Here is a 19,887-nt window from a genome sequence, read left to right on the forward strand (position 1 = left end):
CAATAACACTCCACTGTCGTAATCAACTTCATTCCCGCCAATCATTTGAATTCTCATTCTCGAAAGAGATACACACAAACACGAAACACTCCACAACTTTTATTCATTCAATCTAAATAGATGATATTATTATTCTACAGTTACTTGTATGCATTCACTGCTGTTTGGTTGATCATTCGTTGTTTGGTCAACTCTATCAAGTATATTTCAAACAGAAAGAAACAAGCTTATTATAATTCTACATCATCATTAACAACAACAACATCACAACCATTGTCCACGTCATCAACATTACAACAACAACTACAACAACAAACTATTCGTAAGATTGACAATCAATCGAAATCCCCTGTACGCACATCATCGGCAACAACAACAACACCACCAAAGAGCGTCTTAAAGAGGACTTCAACTTCATCAACATCACCATTATCCTCCCCTTCAACTTCAACATCAACATCACCATCAACATCAGTCAAGAGGACAAGTACCAACGGTGGCATCAATAACAAGGAAACATCATCAAGCACTACTTCAGCTACATCGTCAAGCACAAATACAAACACAAATATTAATAGTAGTAGTAGTCAAAAGGGTACTGGAGCAGGAGGTGGAGGAGTAGGATACGACAATATGAATATATCGATTCTACAGAAGGGCAAGTACCTCATCGAAGAGGGTAGAGCCTATGACGAGAAGTGTGACTACCATAAGGCCTTCCTATATTATACAGATGGCCTTGAGAAACTGTTACCTCTTTGCAAGAGTATGTTGAACACCCTCACCTCACCTTGTTCATCATCATACTTACTAACATTACCCAACTAAACAGCCTCAAGGGAGTTGAAGAACTACGTTGTATTCTACATGGATCGCGCGGAATATCTGAAGAAACAGACATCATCGTCATCATCGTCATCGACAGATGGTGAGCAAATAGAGACATTCACAGAGTATATAAATAGATGTAATAGTACAATAGAGAATAATACAAACAAGCAGGATGAGTCAACAACGTCATCGTCCACCACACCAATCCCTGCAACTGGATCAACAGGATTCTTCTCATCATGGTTTGGAGGTGGTGCTGCCAAGACCCAGGCTCAGACTCAGACTCAGACACATACACAGCAGACTCGTCAACCAGAGTACATTGATGTTGATAAGTGGAGCATGCCTAGCAACAAAACGCCAACAACAACAACAACTACAACACGATCGAATCAATCAAGGCCACCTTCACTCTTGACGTCATCGATCAATCCTAATGCACTCATCAGTCGACCAGTCAGCATGGCGGCCAAACCCCTGGTCACTCAATCAAACAAGACATCATCACCGATCAGGAGCAGCGCTGGCGCGCAACAACAACCACCAGCCCTTCCCGACATCAAGGGTGTGGACAAGGCCGCGCTGGCGATCATCATGAATGAGATTATGGACAAGAAACAGCCGGTCACATGGGACGATGTGGTGGGCCTAGACAAGGTCAAGCAGTCATTGATGGAAGCTGTTATATTGCCAAGCTTGCGACCGGATGTGTTCACTGGATTGCGCTCACCACCAAAAGGACTGCTTCTGTTTGGCCCACCAGGCAACGGAAAGACAATGATCGCAAAGGCAGTGGCATATGAGTCCAAGGCCACATTCTTCTCCATCTCTGCATCGTCGCTCACATCAAAGTACGTTGGCGAGGGTGAGAAACTGGTGCGAGCGCTGTTTGCCGTGGCCGGATACTATCAGCCATCGATCATATTCATAGACGAGGTGGATGCGTTGCTGACTGAGCGCACAGAGGGCGAGTCGGATCACACGCGTCGCCTAAAGACCGAGATACTCATTCAGTTTGATGGCGTCAAGACTAATGGCTCCGAGCGCATACTGGTTATGGGCGCCACAAACAGACCTGAGGAGCTGGACGAGGCTGCCCTTCGTCGATTCGTCAAGCGTATCTATGTTGGACTGCCCGAGAAGAGCACACGTCTGGACATTCTGAAACATCTACTGCGCGACCAGAATCACAACATCACGGCGAGCCAGATGAACGCCATTGCCGACGAGACCCAGTTCTACAGTGGCTTCGACTTGAATGCTCTGTGCAAGGACGCTGCGTACGAGCCGATCAGACAGCTGGGCATGGACATTAAGGACCTCAAGCTCTCACAGATCAGGGCCATCACGCGAAAGGACTTTTCCAACTCACTCAAGCAGATCAGGCCATCAGTTTCACAAGATAGTTTAAGAGGCTATGAACAATGGAACAAGCAATATGGAACTGTATAAAGATAGAGAGTGGGCCACCAACACCTGGTGTTGTGTGTGTGTTCCATATTGGATAATTATTATGACTGACTGTAACACCAGTAGTGTATCGTACCGTTATCCTTCATCCCATCAATTATTAGATCTATTAATTTAAACTCACATATGAATGAAGGATAACGGTACGATACACTACCTGACCTGACCTCCAGGAATACCAACAATCAATCAAACAACCAACCAACACATGTTTATACCACCAAACACCATGAAGTGAATGAGCCAACCACATCGTGTGATGGTATACACAACACGAGTAACAACCTACTGACACCATAGAGGTGGCCTTCAATTATGATCCATTCTAAACGTATTCATTAAACTGGTAGAAATGTACAACAGATAGAGCACTCTTGCATCTAGGATAGGTACAACAATCAGATGAGAGATGAGTGATGAGTTCCTTCATTTCAGATGTAAATTGGTTGAATGGGTATGATGATGGTGATGGACCTCAGTCAGTCAAAGGGGGTTGTTGAGTCCCAATCACACAATCACATGATCAACCACTAGCACTGATTCCCACTCACTCTTACACACATCAATTTAGCACTCAATTCAATCATATGACCACATGTTTAATCTTTAAACTAACATAATAATATTTATTATTATTGATCGTGGTAATGGCTGGAACTCAATGGATATGAATGAATTATACCACATTACAACAGCCTACCTACCTCCCGCTTAAAGTAGATCAATTCCAAATTATTATTGTCCATTCCAACATAATCCATATTATATTATTAACAACAAATAATAATAATGAAGACTTCAACATTATTATTATTATTGGTCCTTAGTATTGGCTTGTGTTTAACAGCCTCAGGTATGGTATCATTCCTCAATTAGTCGACCAATTTCCAAAATTGGAATAATTTGATTGGACCGCTGATCACTTTTTTTCATACATTCGTTAACATTCATTCATTCATCTACTCGATCAACAAATGAAATAGAACAATGTGGACAGGTATTCTGTCTTGATCATCAGATATGCTGTGGAGAACATCTTGGATTGCCACAACGTTGCTTTGACAAATGCATGTTCAAGAAATGTCCAGCGGGCTCATCATGTCGCGTATCATTGGGCCAAGCCCTTTGCTATCCATTAGGGTCGCCATTAACTACCACGGCGACAACAACAGCCACAACCACCAATAACCAGGGCAGCACGGTCGCCACCACCACGGTCTCCACCACCGCGCTCAGCTCAACCGTCGCCACAACCACAGTGTCCACCGCATCAACTGTTGCCAGCACTGTGGCGTCGACCACTAACACGGCTACATCAGCCGTGTCGACCGTCGCAACGACAACAGTGTCTACTCAGTCAACTGTCGCCAGCACTGTTGCCAGTACCGTGTCCCAGGCAACGGCAACCCCAACGTCAACCACGGTGTCAACCACAGTCACTACGACTGCATCGACTTCGGGTGCTGCGTCGACCATCACTCAGACCACATCGGCCACGACCACAGTCACCACGACTGCAACTAGCCCAGCGACTGCCTCCACTGTGGTCTCGACGACAGTGTCCACTCAGTCAACTGTTGCCAGCACAACCGTGTCCACCGCACCATCCACCGGTGCCAGCACGGGTGTCAGCACGACTTCGGCAACACCAACCTCCACCACAGTCTCGACCACGGTCACAACTACCGCTTCGACATCTGGTGCTGCGTCGACTATCACTCAGACCACATCGGCCACGACTACAGTCACCACGACCGCAACTGGTGGATCCCCTTCCTCAACAGTCGCATCGACAACAGTGTCCACTCAATCGACTGTTGCTAGCACAACAGTGTCCACCGGTGTCAGCACTGCTTCGGCAACACAAACATCGACCACAGTCACGACCACTGCCACCACTACCGCCTCAACCACTGGTCCTGCGTCGACCATCACTCAGACCACTTCGGCCACGACCACTGTCACCACCACCGCATCTGGTGGTACGCCAGTGACCTCAACTGTCGCGACTACCACAGTGTCAACTCAATCGACTGTTGCCAGTACCGTTGCCAGTACCGTGTCCCAGGCGTCCGCCATCCCAACGTCAACAACCGTCACTACGACAGTGACCACCACTGCCTCGACCTCTGGTCCTGCATCAACCATCACTCAGACTACATCGGCCACCACAACAGTGAGCACGACCTCCACCCCAGTCCCAACGACAACCACTGCCTCGACCACAATGACCACCACAGCCTCCACTGTTGGTCAAGCGTCCACTATCACCGCCACCACGACCGCAACCACAACAGTCTCGACCACCTTTACCAGCGCAGTGATCACCTCAGAGGTTACCACTTCCACACCAGTCACCTCCGATATCACTGGCTCAGCTGCAACATCCGAGATCACTGGCTCAGCGGTAACCTCCGAGATCACCGGCTCAGCTGTCACATCAGAGATCACCGGTTCCACACCAATCACTGGCTCCGAGGTGACCAGCTCCACCCCAACAACCTCTGTCGTCACCAGCTCTGTCACCACCTCAATGGCCGAACTTTTCACCCTTAGTGGAAAGGTATGGGATGCCACAAACAGTGACTCTATCGCTTTGGACTTGGCCAAGGGATTGGGCGGCGCCACCATGACCCTCATGAGGGAGGATGGAACTCAGGTCGAGGCCATCCAGACCGGCGCCGATGGATCCTACACCTTCAACGGTCTCGCCGCAGGCAAGTACTGCATCCGTGGCGCCTACTCGGAGGGCAGCTATTCATACGGTCCATTCTATGGCGACAACAAGTTTGAGAATGGCAAGGTCTGTGCTACAGTCGGTCCGAGCGTCAGTGACCTTAATCTTGCCATGATCAAGAGCACCACATTCTTTGTGCAAGGTCTTATCTGGGATGATACCACCGAGAACCAAGGCAACTTGGACAAGAACAACCTGTTCAACGGTGCCACCATGCAATTGAAGGACAGCAAGGGAGAGGTGCTCAAGACATTCGTTGCCGGTGAGGGCAAATACATGTTCAACGGTCTCGTCGCTGGCGACTACTGCATCGAAGGTTCCGACCCCACTGGAAACTACGTCCCAGGTGTCTTCAAGCATGACAACAAGTTCAACCATGGAAGATACTGTTTCACTGTTTCAGCAAGCATGACAGATGCTCATCTTGGTAAGTGCCTCAAACTCAAACCCAAACTCAAACTCATACTAACCCTGGATCAATCAATCAATCAATCAATCAAAATAGCAATGACCAAGAAATCATTATTCACGATAGCTGGATCAATCTGGGATGACTCTGCTCTGCTGCAGGGCAAGCTTGACCCATCAAAGTTGCTGAGTGGCGCCAACATGGAGCTGTTTGACAACAATGGAAAGTTGGTAAAGTCTAATGCCGCCGCCCCCGGAACCTACTCTTTTGAGGGTCTTGAGGCCGGATACTACTGTGTCATCGGTCACTACCCCGACGGATACAAGGCCAGCCCCAAGATGAATGACAACGTGTTTGAGGAAGGAAAGTACTGCGTTGTGGTCGGTCCAAACGTCACCAACGCTCACTTTGCCATGATGAAGATCCCCGCCACATTCTCGATCAAGGGTTTCATCTGGGATGACACGGCCAACAACCAAGGCACTCTCGACACCAACTCGCCATTGATGAATGTGAGGATCGACCTGTATGACGATCACAATCATGTGGTCAGATCACTGACGAACACCCAAGGCAACTATTTGTTCGACGGTCTTGAGCCCGGCCAATACTGCGCCACCGCCTTCTACCCAGACGGATCCTACATTCCAGGTGTATTCCAGAAGGACAACGTATACGACAAGGGTAGATACTGTGTCACCCTTGGTCCAGACTCTTTGAACGCCAACTTGGGTAAGTACACCTTCATTCATTCAATCGATCACATGACTCACTCACTCACTCACTCAATCAATCGATCACTTTAGCCATGATCCAGAAGCCATCATTCTCTGTATCGGGTATTGCTTGGGATGATTCACAAAAGAAGGAGGGTAAGCTTGATACTCAGGCCAAGTTGGATGGTACCAAGTTCCAGCTGTTGGACGGTAACAACAAACCACTTCGCACCATTGACTATGCCACTGGTAACTACGAGTTTAGTGGTCTGGATGCCGGATCATACTGTATCATCGCAACATACGAGGGCAACTTCAGTCCAGAGGAGAAGAAGGGCGACAACGTCTACGGCTCTGATGGCAAGTACTGCTTCCAGCTTGGACCATCAATCACCAATGCTCATCTTGGTATGTATCACACTGATTCCATCGAACAATCAATCAGACGATGACTGACACCTATCATTAGCTTTGATCAAGGGAACATTCATGGTGAAGGGATTCGTTTGGGATGATTCTGCCGACAACAAGGGCAACCTGGACACCTCCAAGCCAATTGGAACTGTTACCATGGAGCTTAGGAGCAAGGCTGGCGATTTGATCGATTCAAAGAAGGGCATCACTGGAGAGTTCACATTCAAGGACGTGCCAGAGGGACAATACTGCATGACCGCCATCAACACCAACACTGGCTACGTACCAGGCGCCTTCCAGAACGACAACCTGTTCAACAAGGGTCAATACTGCTTCACGATCAGCACCGCTGATGTGAACGATGCCAACTTTGCCCTGATCAAGAAGGTCAGCTCACATCTCAGCGTCTGGGACGACACTGCCGACAACAAGGGCACCATGGACAGTAGCAAGCTTCTCAAGGATGTCCCCGTCAAGATATTTGATGACGCTGGAAAGATTGTCCTCAGCTCCGTCACCTCTGACGCTGGTTTGGACTTTGATCTCGCACCAGGCTCCTACTGCATGGAGCTTTCGCCACCCGACACAACCTATATGTCATCCACGGTCATGGCCAATGACAACCAATTCGATTCCAATGGAAAGCATTGCTTCAAGGTCGAGAAGGACCCTCTTGATCTCAAAGGAGGTAAGTCACTGAGACCCATTATTCAATCAATCAATCAATCACTCACTCTATCACTCAATCAATCAATCAATTATAGCGATGGTCAAGCATAGATACTCTGTGTCTGGATTCGCTTGGGATGATGGCAAGAACAAGCAAGGTAACTTGGATAAGAACTCTCCAATGGGTTTGGTTGACATGGACCTCTTGGATAAGGATGGCAAAAAGATCAAGTCTCTCGCTGGTGTCAGCGGAGCATACACATTCACTGATCTCTTGCCAGGTGACTACTGCATCAAGGCGTCCGTCCCCGACGGATCCTACCTCCTTTCCGCCAAAGCACTCAAGGACAACAAGTTTGCAAATGGCCAAGCATGCTTCACTGTTGCCGACAAGAATGTTATTGACATCGATATTTGTAAGTATCATTCATGAGACTTGGATTGGAGGTTAACATGTTCTAACCCTCGCCCTCGCCCTCGCCCTGGACCCTCACCCAAACACTTACAGCCGGTTTCAAGAAGGCCTCAATCACAATCAATGTTTGGGATGACACTGTTGATAACAAGGGAGTCTTTGACAATACCAAGTTGGTGCCAGGAATGCATGTAGTGATCACTGATACTGATGACAACAATGCTGTGATCAAGGACCTTGACTTTGACAACACTGTCAAGATTGACTGGGGCGAGGGTAACTACTGTGCCCAGCTCACCGTGCCAACTGGCTTCACGATGGCGGCCGTCGTACAGGGCGACAACAAGTTCGACTCCACTGGCAAGTACTGCTTCAAGCTCACTGGCGACATGGTCGCCGACGCCGCCTTGAACAAGGAGAAGTTCAGAGTTCAGGGCACCATCTGGGACGACACCTTGGAGAATGACGGCAATCTCGACAAGACCAAGTTGCTACCCGGTGTCAAACTCGTTCTCAGGGATAGCGACAAGAAGGACTTGCTCACTCTCGACACCACCGGTGGTGAGTTCTACCACTTTGACGACCTTCTCGCTGGCAAGTACTGCATCCATGCAACCTACCCCGCTGGAGGCATGTGGCCATCACTCCAAGGCAACGACAACAAGTTGGACGATGACGGAGACTACTGTTTCACCCTCGGTCCAAGCATCACTGATGGAAACCTTGGTAAGTTTGGCTCATTCAATCAATCATTCAATCGAACATGGAACTATTCCACTCACTAACTATCTCACTCAATCAATCAAATAATGTAGCATTCATCAAGAGATGGAGAGTTAGTGGATATGCATGGGATGATACCGCAGATAAGCAAGGTAAAGTTGACGCGACCAAGTATCTCCAGAAGTACAGAGTGGTCTACACTAATGACAAGGGCAAGGTGTTGTCCGACTTTGTTACCTCTGACGAGTACTTTGTCTATGTCAATGGCAACAGTGACTTGATCTGTCTCCAGATCACCAAGGACCTCTACACACCACTTGGTGTCATCCAGAATGACAACAAGTTCGACTCCAGTGGCAAGTACTGTCTACCAGTGGACAAGGATATACCCAACCAAGATTGTGCCATGATCTTGACCAACAAGAGAAGATAAAAGACATCACCATCAATCACTTAATCAAACTAAATAATAATTAATTAAATCATCATTGAACTTTATTATTAACTTACCCTCGCCGTAGCCCTTATCTTTGCCCATTTTCCATAAACTTGGGACATCTGCACCATCCTGGGCAACACGAGATGCATAATCGGGTCGTGTCTAGTTTGACACTTTGTCATTGATTGTTCTTTCACTCTCTCTACACATACACATACATAAATATACATACAGACATTGCAATGTCTGTTGTTCGACAACAACATGATAATGATCTGCATCAACAACAACAACAGCAGATTCAACAACAACAACAACAACAACAACATCATGACAATCAATCAACATTGAGGAGTGTTGCTTCAAGTCAATCATCACCATCACCATCAACAACACCTCCATTGACATTGGGATCCGCAACAGTCGCAGCAACAGCAGCAGCAACAGTGGACTTAACAACAATGCCTCACATACAGTCACAACAACGCATGAAGAGAGAGTCGATACGAATCACATGGGATGACTTGGATCTAAAGAAGTACTATGGTTATAATATGATGTTTGGCGCTACGATCGATGCAATAATGTATCCTCTCGATATGATGAGGACACGTATGCAGGTGCAAGGCTCCTCCATCGTCAACCAGACATTCCCCGTCTACAACAGTACATTCCATGGCATTAAGAACATCTATAGTAACGAGGGCATACGTGGCTTCTACAAAGGATTCTTCACATCTGAGTTTGGTTACCTCTTCTCACGAGTGATCTACTTTGGTTGCTACGAGAAGTCCAAGCAATACCTCGCTCAGAATGACTTTGGTCCTGCATCAGGTATGTCTCGGTTTGATTGATTGAGTGATCGCGCAACCCTCACTCATACTCACTCACTTCACTCAATAGCTTACATAGCAGGAGGTCTGGCGGAACTATCTGGATCGGCTATCTCTGTGCCATTCGATGTCACGACACAGAAGTGCCAGATACAGGGACATCTGGGCAAGACATTGACCCCATTCGAGATATTCAGACAAACGTATAATGACAGAGGTGTTAGAGGATTGTATCGAGGCTTTGGCATCACGATCATGCGTAACGTGCCCTACTCGGCGGTGTGGTGGGGCGTCTACGAGACGACAAAAATCAAGTTGGCCAAGCTGGACATTCGATCACGCCTCGGACTGCCGCCGCGTGTCACCCACGGATTGCTCGTGTCGGACGATGAGGAGCAGGACGGGCATCACGTGGAAAATGAAGACCCGTTCATTCACATGCTGGCAGGTTTGACAGCAGCCATCATCACCACCACTCTATCCAATCCGCTGGACGTCATCAAAACACGTCTACAGACCAGTCCGGCACATTATCAATTTGGAGGCAGCAGCACCAGTAGCAATGGCAGCAATATCAGTGGAGCAGGCCCACTGCGGTCTTTAGTCAATCGATCACACTTCCTCACAGTATTCTTTGATACGATTCAGAAGGAGGGTGCTTGGGCACTTTGGAAAGGCTTGACGCCAGCCCTTATGACCTCTGCACCATACGCCATGTTCTCTATCCTTGTATACGAGCATGTTAAGAAGCTATCACTCAAATAGTAAATCTTTCTTAGCATACCAACATTACATAACCCCGATGCCATGCTCTGGCCTACCTGCCTGCCTGTGTGATGGGCCAAAACCTTCTGCCTACCATTCAATCATTCAATCATTCATTCATTCTATCTATCAAGTATTGGCCCCTACTGGTCATCACTGATACTCATCAAGCCCAGGAGACCCTACTAGTACTACTTGGACCTACTCTCAATTATCTCTTTGTTCCTCTGTGTGCCATGGATCATCTCTCGTGTGGTCACACTCACCCATCACTTTCTCACTTCACACACACTCAATCACTTGATCACTCCACTCACTCACTCACACACCATCACCTATATTGATGAGTGGAGTGAACATTGCCTATGGACAGTGTTGTTGAAGTGATAGTGGTCAGCTGCAACTGAGTGGCAATATTAAATGTGAATGAGTGACGATGCCAATATGTGATGGGATGAATGAAGATGAAGAGAGAGAGAGTGCGAGTTTGTAAGTGGCAGCAGCTCAAGCCTGGAAATTGTTGGCGGTGGATGGTGGATGCAAGTGCCTTAATTCTACTACATCAACTACTACTGTATTGTAGATATATATCTCATTCAATATGCTTTATTTGTTTGTAGTATGGTATTAATTCATACTTTGACATTTGCCATTGCAAGATAGTCCCTAGCGCCATTGACATCCACAACAGCTACAGCAACAGCAATTTAATATGTATTTCAAATATCTATTCGACGACGACTGTACCGAAATATCATCACCTCTCAACCTCAACTATTATCGCCACTACGTCAACAGACAAAAGAGTAAAGAGCTCCAAGAGCAAAGACACCAACTACAGCAACAGCAACAACAAAAGAATCAGCTGCCACAGCCACAGCAACAACATCCGCCACACACTTCCACGAATAGCGAAAATCCAGACTCTACCACACCTTCAACTTCCAGCTCTACGCAGCAACAACAAGACACCCAACAACAGCCAGACGCGAGTAATAGTCTAAAGACCTCCCAAGAGTCAACGACTAGCGGCTGCTTCTCTGGCGCACCAGACGCAGCAGGCTACTGTCAGAACCCTTTGTACTATTGCTACGACAATAGAATGATGTTCTCAATATTCTTGATGGAGTTCCCATATAATATCGATACCGATGCCTACATTATGAAGGAGTACGATCGTCTGAGGACGATGCAGGAGCAGACTCAAGGCGCGCCACGCCACACCGAGATCCTGCTGCGCAAAGAGGACAGCATTGGTGGACGCAAGGCACTCAAGGAGAAGTTTGTAGAGATCTACGAAGCGTTCTTTGCTGGCGACGACCCATCCAAGGACCAACAGTCATTCTGGGAGCAGCTGTTCCTCATCAAGGTTAACGCGCCCTTCTTAGAACGCTGTCTCAATCTCGTGTCAGACGATCACCTCCAACATCTCCGACCCAACATCAATCTGATCTTCACCCAGTGCTGCCAGGCCATCAAGCACTCGGACAGCACTCGCATCAGCCACATCCTAGAGACACTCTACACGATACTCAAATGCATCTTCAAGCGCAAGTTCAACAACTTTGGCTGTGACATCAAGAGTCTGTTGTGTGGCCCCACTGACACTGCTGACGCGGTACTACGTGAGCTAATAGTTGACCTCGAGTCACTACTTTGCTACACGGAAGTCAAGATCAGGACAATGGCGGTGGAGCTCATCTACATCATGGTGACCTCGTACGAGTACCTCAATCAGAACAGTCTGTTGAACTACTTTATGTTGGTCGACATCTTCCCAAGCATCTTGAACGCGGTCATTGATCGTGAGCTGCCCAAACAAACACGATTCAACGCGCTGGCCACACTGATCTACCTGTGCAACTTCCAAAAGTACGACGTATCCAACATATACATCAAACAACTTGCAGGACTCTGCGATGTTGATCGACTACGTCGTCTGATCGATGTTATATCCGTCGGCCTCTACGAGCAGAATAGGTACTATGCCGAGTTGTTGAGGGAGCCCAATCAGACATTGGTATCCAAGTTCAGTGGCTACCTAAGCAATTGGATATTGCCACAGTCTCCATTGGACACTAGTGTGCCCAGCAACACAGGACCTTGTTTATTGATGTTGTACGAGTTGATCAATTTCAACGAGACGTTTGTAAATCAACTTGTCACTGGACGTCTATCACTACTCAACAACACATGTCCGGAAGTGATCAAACAGTTCCTCACATACTCTAGCTACCTGGCTTCTGACAACTCATCCAAAGAGTCCCGCTCCATGCTTACCAAGCTATCTCTAAACATCCTAATATGCATGTCTGAGCGACTGGACATTGAAGACTACTTCCACGATGTCAAGACCTCAAGTTATATATTCATTTACTCAAAGGTATGAAGCAGACAAAGGCCATGTACCAATGGACACTAACTCATTCAATCATATAATGTAGAGGAACCCATATCCAGACCACTTTGAGATAGAGAAGAGACCAATATCATGTTATATTATTGATGTTATCAATCAGTTCATCAAGTGTAATTTGAAGGGAGGAAGGCCTCCAACTGATCTCTTCCAGAAATGTATAGATTGCCTCAAGCGTATAATATCATACAAGAAGAAAACACAATCTAGACTACCATACTGTTGGTTCGACATCTGGACTACCCTCTTCTCTCTTATGTCCACCCTCTCGATCTCAGACAAGGATCAACAACAAGAGTTATTGAATGTTGGAATCAATGTATGTTGTCATCCACCACTCACTTGGAATGATTCCAATCACTAACTCACTCAATCAATCAGACAATCAATATATTCAACCTGTTTATAGCATATGGTGACTTGTTCTTACCAGAGCCAAGTGATTATGACGACTTGTTCTATGAGATAATTAGGTCGGGTCAGATAATCAATGGATTCTCGGCAAGTGTAGAGCTGGAGGATCCAAACGGTCATTTGGCCAACGCGTTGCTCAACATCAAGACAATCATAACACACTTCAACTCGCGTATTCAGCAGTGGACGATTGAGCATCCCGAGTTCCCACTCACCTCTGAGCACGTCATCAAGCTGATCCGAGACAACTACGAAACGCTACGACTCAAGCTCCAGGACAACCTGGACCAATACGAACGCTACGTCGAGAATGGCAAAGAGTCCATCTTCTTCCGTCAGCTCATTCGCTACCTTGTACATGATACCAAACAACCAGCCAACTGATTCTATTGTGTCGCCAAGTGTCACACTCTCCATTTATAATAATAAAGTAACATCCACTCCATTGTCCATCTCCAATGATCACTTCATTATTGGTTATTCTCTCTGTCCGCCTCGATCAACCGCAACTGATGCCTGGCTACTTGGATAGACTTAGCCTGCTCTAATGATATATTCATCTCCTTTTGAATGGCCAAAGTCTCGGCCGCAGCCAACCTCTCTTCCTCCTGGTCCAAGAGTATTTGGGCATACCTATCTTTCTCACCTCTCCAGAACTTGGCCATGTTCTCAATGTCGTTTTGATTGGCAGTGTCGATCAGATCGTTAAAGATAATGATTGGCCTGCCATCAATGTCCAGTGCCTCGGGGGTGTAGGCCGCCATCAGACTTCTCGCTTGCCACCTTGAATTACACTTTGTGATCTCGATGATCAGTGGTCTGCATGCCACATTGAATCGTTTCTGAAGATACTTGGTCACATTGAACTGACGAAAGTCCTTGGCCTCGTCCCTATACGCGTCAAGTATGAGCTCTGCAACGTCTGATGGCGTCCATATGTCCAGGCGATCGATCAAGTATGCAGCGTTGGCGACTGTGTTTGAGTAGATAGCGCCGATCAACGCGATCTTTGATCTAGACTCGGGCACATTCTCCACCAACCATTGTGTGAGAGGGAGTGATCGTTCACTCGCACTCTTTAGACAATCAGGTGATATTGGGAAGCCCGATGAGGAGAGGAACTGCAGCACCTGTATGGCTGCTGTTGGCCCAGATGCACTACACACTTGCACAGCCAATGCATCGTCCTTGGTCAACTTGTTTGAGAATCGCGTGTACAAGTACTTGATCAACTCAATGTTGCCCTCGACACATGCCGTCGTAAAGATCTGATCCTCAACATCTTGGAAGCATTGAACATGTGAGTAGGTGTCCAACAGGTATTGAACCAATGTGATGTCTCGTGTGGTCAGTGCTGCCGTGAGATGATCCATCGTCGGCTCGAACTCCTTGTCCAACTCACACAGACTTTGAAGCAGGTCTGCCTTGCGAGACTTGATTGCAAACATTATGTGTTGTGGCTGAATGCAGCCCATCTCGTTGTCCAAGATATAGCGAACTGCTGGGAGATGTCCATAGGCCACGGCATTCCTTATTGCATCCGGTGTCCAACCCTCTGTACGGTTGTCATGCAAGAACTTGATCAGCTCGACATTGCCAGTTGACGCGGCGATGTCCACCGCAAAGGTTGATGGACGGCCCCATTGTACGGACTTGTAGGCAACATCACAATCATCATCAGAGTTGGTTGTGGGCTTGGCCATCATATCATGAATCCATGAAACGATCTCCAATGAACCAGAGGCCGAGCAGCAGTCCAACAAACTAACTCTGTTTGATTGAAACACTTGTGGGTAGTGAGTGATGATCTCTTGAAACACTGATAGGTTGGTGTTCTTGTAACATAGAGATTGGATGGATGTAGCGTTGAAGATGAATCCTGGCTGTGTCCTTATCAAGTGAATCAAAAGGTCAAAGTACTTGTTGTTACATAGCCATTGAGCGTCCAATGACTTATAACTACGTGTTGCCACTCCCAACACCTTATGGATACTCTTGACATGTTGGCCAAACAATATCGATCTCAAGTATGTGTTGCCAATGATATCTTTAAAAAATAATTGGTTTATATCTTTCATTATTGTACTTTCCTAAATGGTCGAATGATTGAAATTTTTGTGATCATCAAAAAGTGATGGATTTTGATCACCTGGAATTCCAGAAAAAATCTGAATAATAGTATCTGATATGAGGAGATGAGCTCTTTGGTAAAGATCATCTTGTTTGATACTGGACAACATATCCACCACCAAGACAATAATATTACTTAAGGTAACTGAACTTCCAGTTAAGTTTGACGACATGGTCAAACTACAACATACAAATATTCTACAAACCAACGAGTATAATATAATAATATAATTATTTTGTAGTCTAATAAATTATAAAAGGTATATTACAAATCGTTCAAGTGGGTTAGGTGTAGTGTTGGTTGACAATCAGATTGATTAGGATACCTTATAGTATAAAATAAAGATCCAAATAACATTAATAATAATTATAATAATACAGCATATATACAATCCCTATGTGTGTGTGGATAACTCATCGCCGCTGGCTTCGCAACATTCCGGAGCTGGCGCTCCTTCATTTCCGACTTCCAAACTCTCCTCTCCATAGTTTTATACACTCTTCTTCTTTTAAAAAAGGTATCTTATCCCCAACAATATTTATACAATAAACTTTCCATTGACCTTGGCCATGTTCTTGACAATTGCGTCAGGACAGAAGCCCTCTTATCGCAGGTCCCCGCACTCCTTGCCCAACTTGGGGTAGTCCAGTGACTTCTTGCCTGTCTTCTCTGTCCATGGCTTGGTCGAGACGAACCCATCAGTGTGCAGGCGCTTGATGCAATCAATGTCGTCCTTTATTATCGTCCCAATCATCTTGCGTCCACGAGAGATGATGAAGGGCATGATGCGAGCGAATGGTGTGTCAAACATGTCGGTGTTGCAGGCTGATTTGATCATCGCGCTACCATTTGATGTTGGAGTGATGCGATCGATTGAGTAGTCCTCGTCGACGTTGATCTCGATGTGCTTGATCGTTTTCTGTCCATCGCTGGTCTCTATCACTTCTGCGTCGCACTTCATGTTGGCGCACTGCTTGGTCTTGTTGCGCTTGGAGAGAGCGCCCCAGAGACGTTGATAGAGACACTTGCATAGCTCCTCTAATCTAGATTTGGGCTCACATGCATCTATCCAGCCGAGGACCTGATCGATGTACTTGCCAAACAGATCGCAGCCAAACTTCCTGCAGTTGCTGTCGTAATTCAGCGCATTGGCCTTGTTGCCAGTTTTGAGGTTGAATGATAGGCCTAGCTCCTTGGCAAAGATGAGGTCGTAGTGAGTGTAGTAGTCGTTCTTGTTGATCTTGAATGCGCCATGGGTGCCGTTGATCGTGGCGCGATAGATACCGAATGGAATGGATTTCATTGCGCTCAGCTCCTCGTCGGTCAGATGTTTGAACTCGCCACACTTGATTGGGATCATGAAGCCGCCGCTCCTCAAGATGGAGGCATACATCCTAGCGACGTCATACTTGTAGAGAGCTCCTATATGTTGAATGGCCATCATCAATGGTCCATGGGCTGACTTCTTTATCCACTCGCCCTCCATCTGACCGATGGGCTCTGGTTTGACCGTCTTGTTGTACGAGAGGAACAACTTGATCGCAGCCTTGTTGATGTTCTGTCCTGTTGTGTACATGTCGATGACGCCGTTAGTATGTTCCTTGAGCATGTCGGCGTCGGCCTTGAACGAGTCCAATGTCTCCTGGAGAGTCATACCCGAGAGGATACGGATGTACTCACATTTGCCTTGATACTTGCGTTTCTTCCTGTTGATGAACTCCTCCAGGCTGATGGTCGTGTATTCAACGTCATCATAGAGTTGGACTTGATCGCCCTTGAGATACTTGAATGCGATTGGTGTGATGTAGACATCCCTCTCGTTGTATCGCGTGAATCTGATGCCCTTGCCGACATATGTGCCTTCCTTGTCTAGTTTGTAATGACCATTTGTTAGTATTAGGTTGACCTCTCTTGTTGCTCTCGAGGTGGATGCATAGCAATGATCACCTTTGACATTGATTCTGATGTTGAGTCTGTCCTCGAGTTCTGGGATCGACTTGATTGACACCTTCTGTTTCACATCCAGGCCGAGGAACATCTTGAGTCGTGATGGCTTGCCAAAGTGCTCTGTGACCTGCTCGGGATAGGCATCGAGGAGGCAGTAATAGAGGCAGTTATTCCACTCGCCGTCGCAGCCTCCTGCCTTGCCCTTTGCTTGATGAACGTAGATGTAGAACGATTTAATGTGTCAGGCTCTGTGATTGGCGCGCCGTCGTACTCGTGAGGATCAAACATGATGATCGGCTCGCCTACCTTGGTGAACTTGCCTGATCGATATTGATGATTGCCGTAGTCGAGCACGACCTCTATCCTTGCATTGGCACCGTAGCGCTGGAGCGTGTTGCTGTCTCGCTGAGCGATTCGTTCGATATCTGCTCTGCTGTAGTTGCCTGTGAGCTTGATCTCGGTCACGCCCGTCTTCTTCAGTCTGCCGCCGATGTCTCTTGTTGATCTACTCATTGTATATATTAACACTGGGATGTTAATTTATATCACTTTGAACCTATTTGTTGGCCATCAACTGTTTGTGGATGTAGCCTTGCTTGTGTCGATTGAGATTGGTGCGGCCAACCTCGAAGCCGCATTCGCATCTTACCTTTTGTTTGATGTATGCTTTGTGACGCTCTCTGAACTCCGAGTTCTCGTCCAGTAGTACTCTTTGAATAATGACATGTTATATCTGTTAGAGATAAATTGTTTAATTTAATTTATTTGTTTGTGAGTTTCCTAAATGGGCGAACAGAACACCCTTCACCTCAAGGCACAACTTTGATTCTCACTTCTTTCATTATTCACACAACATCAACAAATACAACAACAATTACAACAATCCACTGGCCCATAGTTATCATCCATCATTGACAACTCTACATCATGAATATCAACGATTACAAGAACTGGTCCAAAGATGAACTTCTCCAATGGTTCACTGAGCAAACCAAAGAGGACGTGAAGGTTCAAGCGAAGATACTCCACCAGCAAGACATCAAAGGAGCTGATCTTCCTCTCACCAGCGCCAACTTGAAGGAAGTTGGCTGTACTCTTGGCCAGGCCAATGCTGTACTCCGAGTTCTTGAGCAACTCCCCCTTGTCCCAGCTGGTATGTACAAACAACATCGGCGCAATGTCTTCATTCAATACTAACATACACACTCAAGCCGGTGCTACAGGAGGAGCTGGCCATGCAAGTAAGTACAGAGGAGAGCGAGTGATGTGTTTGATCGATACTGACATTGACATTACCATTAGATGTGTTTGGGTCATTCGCACAAGAAACATACCAGACTGAAGGTATCGATATTGAATCGGTGACCATCACTAAACGTACCGAGACACTAAATGAGGTGTATCGCCAATTGTCGGAGAAGAGAGTACTGTTGCTTCGCTCCCCTCCATTCAGTGGTAAGACATCATTCTGTACTCTTCTCTCTCAATACCTGCAATCAATGTCAGTGGATGTCATCAAGTACCGATTGAGGCTTCCGCCCGTGGCCATGGATGACGAGATGGTATTCTTCAAACAGGACTGGGAACATATCACCAAGCAATCGTGGGAATACTGGCTTGACCAAGGTACAGCAACAAGGGCGAGATTCATCATCATTGACGAGGCACAGATCGCCTACAGAAAGGACTACATGTCATTCTGGCTCAGGATCAAGGAGTTGATGGACGTCAAGAACAATGCACTCATTCATATCCTTTTGGTGGCAACCTATGGCGATGCTGAGACTGACAGAGCAACACCAGTCGAATTCGGAGTCAACAACTCTCTTGACCTCTCAGATTTGCTTCTGACAAGATCAGAGTTTCTTGAACTCGTCACAAACTTCAACGACAACCATAACAGGACGTCAGGGGTCACCCTCAATGGAGATGCTCTTGAATACTTGTGGAAGATCACGAGGGGACATGTTGGCATCATCAGACTGGCTCTTCAACTACTGGACACATTTGCAGCTGACAAAAAGTCACCATTGGACTCTGATGACATCATCTTCTATTTCATCTCTCTTCCATTCAACATGAGGATTGCAGAAACTCGTGCAATCCCCAAGCAACAACTCAGTGACGCAGAGACCGACATCGTCAGTTCTATTCTCTTGACCAAGGGAGCTCCCTTCAAGCATACATACGAGTCTACCAGTTCACAACTTGAGGCACTCAAACACCTCATCAAAATAGGTGTTCTTGTCGATATTACCCTCGATCGACACTTCACCAAACTCTACTTTGCCTCGCCAATCTTCCGTGGTATCTACTTCATCAGGTGCTTTGGAGCACAGCTTGTCGGCAAGGCGTCATTGGTGTCTCTCAAAGAATACATCAAAACTGTACTCGAAAGAATCGACCACAAATCTATCAAGACGACATAAAAAAAAAAAAAAAAAACAGACAAAATAAAGGAATTCTGGCAGAAAGAGAAATAAAGCGCAGCACGTTCAGTCATGCCCGATGGCCATAACATTCATCCAGTTGCCGGCCACGATGATTACTTCATCCCA

General features: G+C 46.6%; 8 protein-coding genes across 8 annotated transcripts; 5 read left to right on the forward strand and 3 right to left on the reverse strand.

Moving 5' to 3' along the window:
* Positions 1 to 335: 335 nt before the first annotated feature.
* On the reverse strand, positions 336 to 503 carry SAMD00019534_108160 (hypothetical protein; the record flags this gene model as incomplete). The annotated part of the gene is made up of 1 exon (XM_012893845.1): positions 336 to 503. One exon carries the CDS (start codon positions 501 to 503, stop codon positions 336 to 338), a length of 168 nt encoding a protein of 55 aa, XP_012749299.1.
* On the forward strand, positions 484 to 2,283 carry SAMD00019534_108170 (hypothetical protein; the record flags this gene model as incomplete). The annotated part of the gene is made up of 3 exons (XM_012893846.1): positions 484 to 770; positions 831 to 1,232; positions 1,350 to 2,283. Coding segments are annotated over 3 exons (1,623 nt in total), but the record flags the coding sequence as incomplete, so codon positions are not given.
* Positions 2,284 to 3,090: 807 nt separating this feature from the next.
* Positions 3,091 to 8,817, forward strand: SAMD00019534_108180 (hypothetical protein; the record flags this gene model as incomplete). The annotated part of the gene is made up of 8 exons (XM_012893847.1): positions 3,091 to 3,154; positions 3,285 to 5,465; positions 5,544 to 6,179; positions 6,254 to 6,571; positions 6,633 to 7,265; positions 7,342 to 7,662; positions 7,755 to 8,387; positions 8,477 to 8,817. The coding sequence occupies 8 exons, from the start codon at positions 3,091 to 3,093 to the stop codon at positions 8,815 to 8,817; spliced, it is 5,127 nt and encodes a 1,708-aa protein (XP_012749301.1).
* Positions 8,818 to 9,065: 248 nt separating this feature from the next.
* Positions 9,066 to 10,421, forward strand: SAMD00019534_108190 (hypothetical protein; the record flags this gene model as incomplete). The annotated part of the gene is made up of 2 exons (XM_012893848.1): positions 9,066 to 9,657; positions 9,727 to 10,421. 2 exons carry the CDS (start codon positions 9,066 to 9,068, stop codon positions 10,419 to 10,421), a joined length of 1,287 nt encoding a protein of 428 aa, XP_012749302.1.
* Positions 10,422 to 11,133: 712 nt separating this feature from the next.
* Positions 11,134 to 13,635, forward strand: SAMD00019534_108200 (hypothetical protein; the record flags this gene model as incomplete). The annotated part of the gene is made up of 3 exons (XM_012893849.1): positions 11,134 to 12,804; positions 12,866 to 13,156; positions 13,219 to 13,635. 3 exons carry the CDS (start codon positions 11,134 to 11,136, stop codon positions 13,633 to 13,635), a joined length of 2,379 nt encoding a protein of 792 aa, XP_012749303.1.
* An 86-nt stretch (positions 13,636 to 13,721) lies between these two features.
* On the reverse strand, positions 13,722 to 14,957 carry SAMD00019534_108210 (hypothetical protein; the record flags this gene model as incomplete). Its single annotated transcript, XM_012893850.1, has 1 exon — positions 13,722 to 14,957. One exon carries the CDS (start codon positions 14,955 to 14,957, stop codon positions 13,722 to 13,724), a length of 1,236 nt encoding a protein of 411 aa, XP_012749304.1.
* A 1,029-nt stretch (positions 14,958 to 15,986) lies between these two features.
* Positions 15,987 to 17,842, reverse strand: SAMD00019534_108220 (hypothetical protein; the record flags this gene model as incomplete). Its single annotated transcript, XM_012893851.1, has 2 exons — positions 15,987 to 17,531; positions 17,636 to 17,842. 2 exons carry the CDS (start codon positions 17,840 to 17,842, stop codon positions 15,987 to 15,989), a joined length of 1,752 nt encoding a protein of 583 aa, XP_012749305.1.
* Positions 17,843 to 18,256: 414 nt separating this feature from the next.
* SAMD00019534_108230 (hypothetical protein) lies at positions 18,257 to 19,758 on the forward strand (the record flags this gene model as incomplete). Its single annotated transcript, XM_012893852.1, has 3 exons — positions 18,257 to 18,482; positions 18,541 to 18,570; positions 18,632 to 19,758. 3 exons carry the CDS (start codon positions 18,257 to 18,259, stop codon positions 19,756 to 19,758), a joined length of 1,383 nt encoding a protein of 460 aa, XP_012749306.1.
* Between the last annotated feature and the right edge of the window lie 129 nt (positions 19,759 to 19,887).

This window comes from Acytostelium subglobosum (genome assembly GCF_000787575.1).
Source record: "Acytostelium subglobosum LB1 DNA, scaffold: scaffold29, whole genome shotgun sequence".
Taxonomy (NCBI): Eukaryota; Evosea; class Eumycetozoa; order Acytosteliales; family Acytosteliaceae; genus Acytostelium; species Acytostelium subglobosum.